General features: G+C 41.8%; 1 protein-coding gene across 1 annotated transcript; it reads left to right on the plus strand.

The window, feature by feature from the left end:
* The first annotated feature begins 1,079 nt into the window (after positions 1–1,079).
* Positions 1,080–4,669, plus strand: LOC103472087 (cholecystokinin). The gene is made up of 4 exons (XM_008421465.3): positions 1,080–1,214; positions 1,820–1,940; positions 2,036–2,191; positions 4,257–4,669. The coding sequence occupies exons 2-4, from the start codon at positions 1,820–1,822 to the stop codon at positions 4,391–4,393; spliced, it is 414 nt and encodes a 137-aa protein (XP_008419687.1). The 5' UTR covers positions 1,080–1,214; the 3' UTR covers positions 4,394–4,669.
* The last annotated feature ends 3,556 nt before the right edge of the window (positions 4,670–8,225 follow it).

The following is an 8,225-nucleotide window of genomic DNA, read 5'->3' on the forward strand; positions in this document are numbered from 1 at the left end:
ATTCAAAAGACTGTTCATCCATGGTTATGTTTACATTTCCTTTAGATGGACTTCTACTCTTGAGAAAAACTCTTTGGATCAGACAATTGGGGGCTTAGTTAAGCTGCCAGTTTTTCCATAATTAGAGTAGACAGGGCAGGTCATATCATCTGCTGATGTAGGTAGAGATGTGACTTATTGGGTAAATTGATAGGCATTTACTTAATGAAGAAGAAAACCAGTGTTTCCAAACACGCACAAAGCAATTAAAGAATGTGACAGGTGTTTGAATATTAAAGTGTAGAGTGTTTGAGGTTCACAGATGAGTTTTTGAGAGAAATGAACTCCAAATTCATATTTTACTGAACACCAGTACATATTCTATCAAGAACTGATTACTGTGAACCCATGCGAGGGTCCGCTTCTGATCTGCCAATCATCTCTCTCTCCTGATTAGAGTGACAGGATGTCCATATTCCTCAATGAATTCACTGCCCATTTTCAGTTACAAGTCTCGACCTCCTTTGTTTCAGCAGCAGGTAAAACATCAACCCAACCACGCATCAGCGGACCTTCAACCCTACCAATAAAAACATTAAGTCGGAACATTTGATCGATAGCCATCGACTCAGACCCACTGATTTGCCACCCGGCCTTGATCGATGAACCGGGTTAATCCCTGGTGATTAAAGCAGGGCTGGGGTGAGTGGAGCACCCGTCCGCCAACGTCTCACTTCCACCTGCTCCAGGAAATGCACAGCTCTCTTTGGTGCTTCTCACTTTTTCAGCGTCTACTCGTGGGCGAGTGTGCACACACCTACTCCGCCATTCCCCCCGATCCCTTATGACCAAACACCAGCTGTATTACATATTCACAAAAACACTTTATCTATAAAACTACCCACTAAAAACCCCTCAACTTTTAAACATTTCAACAGCACTTCTAGGTTTTTCTGTAGTTTTCCAGTCAGGTAGTTTGTTGCCAACCCACAACAAACACGCATCTCCAGATCTACTGGTTTATGACATGCAAACAGACAGTAAAAGTGAAGCATGCTGTTGTATCACTGAGGCTTCGTTCGCATCAGCCTCACGAACACGGAACACACACACCAACACACAGACTGAGAGGGGCTGAGCGAGGAGTATAAAAGGGGGCATCCTTCCCACTCATCAGAGAAGTGCTCACTTCATTCTTGCACACTTCTTGAATACGACAAGCCTGTTTTCTCAAGGTAAGGCTGTTTTTATTTTGGTCCTGAAGTATTTTGTAACATTATGTTGAATATTTTTATTGTTAATTAATACATTTACATTGCTGGTTGGGTGTTGTTTTTAAAATTTAAATGTAATTTTATTGTGACATAAGGCATATTCTTTTAAATTCTATCAAAACTAATATTTTTCTTCTCAAAAGATAAAATTCCTTGATTTTGTTGGAGGGAGTTTTCCCCATTCAGTCATTATCTCTCCATCTTTAACTATGTAAAATTTAATTTGTGAATAAAACTGAAAGTCTTTACGGGTTTAATTCATAGAGATTTGTCTTGGAGATTTTGCCTGATGACAAATGGACCAAGAGTTATTTTTTTTTTTAATTCTTAGGTCAGTTTGACCTTCTACAAATCGTATTCAGGTTCCCCAGGTCCGTCTCACCTGCTGTGATAGAAGCTGTTATATTGTGGATGAATGTGTGAATATTCTGACTCTCACTGCAGTCAGACTAATCTCTTTTTTTTTCCTGTGGAGGAGCGGTTGGCTGGCAGAGGGTCCGAGCCGCCTCATCGTGAGAGATTCCACCTCAAAGAATAAAACAAGTTGTCTCCTCTCTGTGTTTCAGATGACTGTCGGACTGTGTGTGTGCGCTGTGCTGGCGGTCCTGTGTTCGAGCTGCTTCGGGCTGCCCTTCTCCCCCCAGCCCGTAGACGAGGACCAGCGCTACTTCTCAGTTTCCTCTCAAGGTACACAAGTGCCTTCCGGCAAATCCAAGTTTTCAGATCTGAGCGCGTGACTTCATGTTTTTGTGTGTGTGTGTGTGTGTGTGTCGGTTCCGCAGCCGTCTTGGAGGCTGACGCCCCCACCCTGGGGGAGACCCACCTCCGACACAGCCGCTCGAGCCCCCAGCTGAAGCCCTTCTCTCAGGCTGAGGAGGACGCAGACTCCCGGGCGAACCTCAGTGAACTGCTGGCCAGGCTCATTTCCTCCAGGAAAGGTGTGTGTCTGTGTGAGAGAGGGTTTTGATGTTGGGGTTTCCTGTGTGTGTGCACAAACATGAAGAAACGTCTTGTTACACTTGCAACAATGTTGATTTTCATACACAAGTGCATTTTTTCCCAGCCATTCGTCTCCCCTGGGTCATGGCTAATTACTGGAATTAGTGCAAAGGCAGCTTTGTAAAATGAATTAGTGGTTCTGGAAAGCTTTTGTGGCTTGAAAAAGGGTCTTCCAGGGTGAGCAGCCTTCCGGTTGATCCTCTCATATGATTTAAGTCTGAATCTGGCTTCTAATCACTTGACGTTCATTTTTTCCCCCCATCTTTCCTTTTGCTGTCGGTGTTTTTTCTTTTATGTCAAGCACTCTGATGCACACATCAGGATCTCACATTTCCTGACTCTCGCTTTCTCTGCATCAGAGCTTCGTGTAGAACAATTTCACCAAAGTGAACTGAAGCTTTCACGTCAAAGCTTCAAAGCGGATATTTTCTGCATCTTCAATGAAGAGTTTTTTTTTGTCTAAGCAGAAATATTCATGGAACTTACTCGTTTTAATTTAATAAAAAAATATCTAAAAGTTTGAAGAACTGCAGGGTTTAGGTTATAATCATATTTTTTTCCCTTTTAAATATATGTGAAAAGAGCAAGTGGCCAATTTATTGGTCAAAACTAATGAATGAAAATATAAAAAGTGCCTTTGAGTAGTGCAAACAAGCCAGTTTTTAACTTTAGTCGAAACAAGGATAAAGAAAGGATAAATTCATTCATTAATCAATGACTTAAAAACAAAAATAATAATCCAACTCAAAAAGGAATACTTGGGTCTGTTGAAAAAAAATGAAATAAACATTATTTTTTCATGCCAGATATTAAGATGTTTTTTTCTTTAGCCACAATGAAGCAGCTATTTAGCGCTAAAGTTTCTCCCCGACTCTTGCATAATACTCATAATCATCAACAAACCAAAAAAAACCCTCAAAAACTTGGAAGCTGTTAAGTCAGACGCCGAGATCCTCAAGAAGGCAATAGGACACGCTGAAACTCAAATGCAACACCGTACGGGCCGAGCGCGCCGCTCTGTTCTCTGGGTGTCGGTGGGTGTGTGTTCCGCGCGTTCTCGCTGTTCACTTGCATGTTTCGGTGTGGGAGGTGTCGTTGTCGAGCCTTCTGCGGCCGGTCTCCTCAGCTTAGCAGGAAGCTGAGGAAGATATCTGTGTGTGAGTGTATGTGTGTGTGCGTGTGTGTGTGAGAGAGAGAAAGATGCGTGGGAGGATGTGGGTGGAGTGAAAAGTGCATCTCTGCGAGCCCAGGATTGATTACTGAACAGATAGCGGCTCGGCTTCCCCTTCACTTGGAATCGAATGAGTTGAAAACTGGGAATTCGGGAGATCAGAGACAAGAGAGGTTGCGCAAGCTGTTGGGGTGTCACAGGGTGCGAGGGCAGGTTGACGTAGCTATTCGGAGAAACTGGAGGCTCGCATTTGTCCACATTCATGTGCGGTCATGTGGATGCACAGGCTAATGAGGCGCTGTCAGGCTGTAATCCAGCCATTGCTGCTGTAGCTTCCTTTTCTTTTGGCCAAATTGCACATGTGACTGTGGTTTCTATTTGAGTGTGGGTTTTCACGGAGCAAATAAGTTTAAGATGCATATCCAGAAAGGAGTAAAAGTAAAATCCAAACATCTTCAGATCTCAGAAGCTTGTTGGAAGGTGTAAACTCTTAAGTTGTGTTAAACATCTGTGATTTGTTTGCAGGTTCAGCTTTCTGCTAAATTCTGTTTGAAGGCAAACAGAATTTGAAGGCAAACATCGCCTTTTCAATGTTTGTCTTCCTGAAAGCCTCATCTCATCCCAACCAGTGAACATATCTTTTGAATAATTCAGCTTGAAAGGGTAAACATCTATAGTGTCTTAGCTGTGTTCAGAGTCAGGTCTGTCAGAGGTTCTCTGTGAAATAAAAGTTCAACTCCCAAGAAAATCTCTCTGCACTCAGGAATACTAACTTGACTTTTGTTCTTCTTCTCCGCCCACAATCTCTCCCCTGCTCCCATCTCTGCCTCCAGGTTCTGTGCGTAGAAACTCCATGGCCCAGAAAAAAGGTGGCGGTCTGGACACCAAGCATCGGATAGCGGACAGGGACTATATTGGATGGATGGATTTTGGCCGTCGCAGTGCAGAAGAGTTTGAGTACGCCTCATAAAAGGAAGCAGCTTCTTCTCCATGGAAAGGGAAAAGAAAAAAAGAAACATACCAAGCTGGCTCCCCACTGTCACCCAACAAGAGCCTATTTATGACGTATTTGTTGTACATTTGTTTGTAAAACTGTAATAACGCAATATTCATACTGTATGCCAAATTTTTTGCAGAGAGCTCTTTCTGTTTGTTTTCTTGTTCATCTGGTTTCTTTATCATTTGGGGGTGAAAAGATTTGGGTCTGTTGAGACTAACTGGGCTGAATAAAGATTATAAATACCCATCTGCAGATGATTTCTTCAGAAATACACAGTAATACAACAACAGGTATTCCAAGTAATTGATATCGTTAGAACTAATACTCACAATAATGCATTATTACAAACCAGATCAGACTACATCTGGTGCTCAAAAGGTACACATGGTGGTTAGTTTATTACTATGGAAAACATCTTGACTGCACAAGTATAATCACTAAACATTTAACTTTTCTGCGGAATTCAGAGATTCAAAGCTGATTGTTGAAAGCTTTATCTTCAGAGCAACCAGTTTGTCTTTATTTAGTCTAGCCTTTGTAAAGGATTCAAAAGATGAATGGTGTTAGACAATTTCCAAACATGCAACAAAAATGTCTACGAGTTGTACAACAGAAAGTAATCAAACCTACTGAATTCACGCCCTCTTCATCTGTGACTACATCTTGAGATTTCACCCATAAGCATCGTGAAGAGAACCAAGTTAGAAGGGGCATCTTAGACGTCATCCAACACATACTAAACATAACCCATTCGGACTCCACATCCACACTATCCTCTGGTATATGAGAGTAACTCTCTCCTTGAAAACCTTGTCCACATGTTCTCAGTTCATTCTCACCACAATCCAACTCAAACCAGGTGGTGATCAGTTTAAATTTCTAGACTTTTCTCCTTCACCCAAGTCTTGATTTGATTGTAGAATTGATATGGACCTTTGGCCCAAGATTGTGTGGTACAAAGTACATTTGGGAATTACCTTGTATGCGACTGAAGTTTGTTCTAGACCTCTAATGCCTAGTGTAGATCTCCAATAACAAGTCACTTCCTGGATTCAGATCTAGGAGAATGTTCCTCCCAATAACCGCCTTAAACATACCCCATCGCTACCCATATGGGAACTACGTCCCCAAGGTGCACAAGGGAATCCCCTTCCAGGGCACCGACCAGAGACTCCAAGACTGAGGAGTACTCTGAAAAGTTTTTTGGTGGATAAGAACAGAAAATATCAAGATGCTTTGCTAGGGGCTTGAAAATATCCCTACACTCAGCTAGTGACTCTCCCTTGGCAACATAATAATAGGAGATAGACCAGTCTCCGGGATTCCAGAGAGCAAACTATAAACAAAGGGAATACCATCTATAATAATCTAGTATTGCTCAACTCAGGGCTCAACACACCAGCTCGGGGCTGAACGACATTCCCTATCCCTGGAGTCCAATTATGATTATTAGTACACTGGGGTAATCGCTCTCATCTGTTACCAGGCTTCCACTGCACCTGACTGCAATATCCATCCCCTCAAGTAATGGGGCCTATGCAAAACCCAGAGCCTAGTCTCGACCACCAACTACTCCCCAGTGAGTTCTACCTCCCATTCCTGACACCGGGGGGTAAACATAATCTGTAGTCTACCATTCATTAAAGTCTTAAATCATTATTCACTTGGTCTTTCCCTTGAGGCCAATTTACCATGGGAGGAACTTACCAGGGGCTAAGGCCCTGCACAGCCACACCCAAGGATGATATTTGTACAGAAGGGGGTAGATTTCTCACAAATGACCAGTGTGGAATACTTTTGTGTCCATCCCCGTTTATTTATTTATTATTTACTAGCTTCCTTCAGAAGTCACCTAATTAGTATGTAGAGTCCACATATGTGCAATTTATCTCAATGTATACAGACCTAATAAAACTGAGAGTCTGTGGTAAGACTTAAAAAAATCACTAAGCCAAAGGAAATACAGTTGTCATGTTTCTGGAGTGAAAGTGTGTTTGGGTGTATTTTAATAACTGTTGAACTGCATTTTTCCACCAGGTTGACTGGAACCTTCTCATGAATGCTGCTGGGAATAAAGCGGACTGTTGGACCACAATTCTTCACCTGATGATTGACCCTTGTTATGTCTTCAAGCCTCTATTTGTATTTGTTTCAAGCCATATGAACGCCACACATTCCAAAATAAAATCTTTGGTTCCTCAAGGGACTTCCTTGAGCTGAATATCTACCACAGTCATTCTCTGCAGCGTTAGTTTCCACAATTGCTACCTACGTTTGTTTGGAAACCACTGCAGAAATCTCAATTGACCAACATTACTGGAAGTAACTTCCAGCATCAGCAGAGCTTCCCTCAGTGTGTCATCTGTGATGGACTGGCAACCTGTCCAGAGTGTACACTGCCTCTCACCCAATAACTGCCCCGCACACTTTGCTGGAAGCCTGCAAGGATAAGCTGGTATAGATGATTGATGGACATTGTACTGAACCCAGATCCTGAAATACTTTTGCCATTTGTGTATCAGTCCCATGAACAACAGATTCAAATCTTTAGAATTCATTTGTTTTCTTGCAATGATCCAAAAATCAAAGCGAACTTCAGCCTGTAGTTGGAATTAGTAAGGGGAAGTGCAGATTTGAAGCGGTGCTGAATTGCAATGAACGGCACATATTATTCTTCCCGGCGTGTGTGTTAAGTGAAAGATGTGTCTGCGTGAGGGAGATGTGAACAGGGGGATCGATGAACAAAGCAAACGGGCTGAATTATTCAGAGACGTGATTTGAAGGTGCCCCAGGGGAAGAAGACGGTTTGCCATGTTTTTGTGTGTGTCAGGCATTAAAGTTGTTAGCTTGGAGGGAGGACAGATCTGAAGAAAAAATATAGAGGAGATTAATAGAGATCCATGGGCATTGACCCAAACTTTGTATTTAAAGATCTGAGAAGCAAAAAATAGTAAAAGGCTGACCAAAGATTTAAAAGGCTTCAGTTGGACCATTGGTAAATGTCTCCATTGTTTGTGTGAGTGTTTCTGCAAAGATATCGACTGCAAAAGGTCACAAACACAAAAGTGCAAGAATACTTCAGCATTGATATAAAGTGATAAAACCCCTCCGTGTATAAATGCTCCTGTTTTGTTGCTCATTTGTAAAACCACACATTCCCGAAATGAAAAGAAGATGCGCTCTAAGCGTGGTCACTGTGCTGAAAATCCACAACCGGTGACGGGCAGATGGTCCAAATGATTCTCAAATCTGGCTGAACATCCTGCCTGTAATTCTGTTCCCATAAAAGTCCTTTTTAAAAATTAGATCAATCAAATTTACCAAGCTTCTATAGCCAAAATACTTCAGAGTCAAATGTGAGTTCCAAGCTGCAGAGGCAGAAACAGCAGGGATTGTGATGAAGTGTGTACAGTTATTTTTAGTAAAATGTTGCTTTTCTGCTTCTTGCCTATATTTGAAGCTAATGTCACCTCAAGCCACCTTGAATATATAAAATATTATTATATCACAGTAAAGTAGTTCTTTCCATATGTTTTCCAACAAAGCGCATTCTTCTTTGGGACACACAACACACAAGGTAGCAGTGTATTTTGAGGTGTCACCCAGGTGTGCCTCTAATTTAGTCAGGTGCTGTGGATTAACCTACCAAAAGCTTGCAAAGCTATGGAATCATTATCTGGGCTTTCCAAAATTATTTAAATTATACATTTTTTTATAAAATTATAGTGACACAGGCATTGGAGATTTGGGCCAAATTAAGACTATTGCACCTAGAAGTGGCTACTTCCTTGTTGCAAGAGGC

Source organism: Poecilia reticulata, chromosome 11, assembly GCF_904066995.2.
Source record: "Poecilia reticulata chromosome 11, P_reticulata-male-v2, whole genome shotgun sequence".
Taxonomy (NCBI): Eukaryota; Metazoa; Chordata; class Actinopteri; order Cyprinodontiformes; family Poeciliidae; genus Poecilia; species Poecilia reticulata.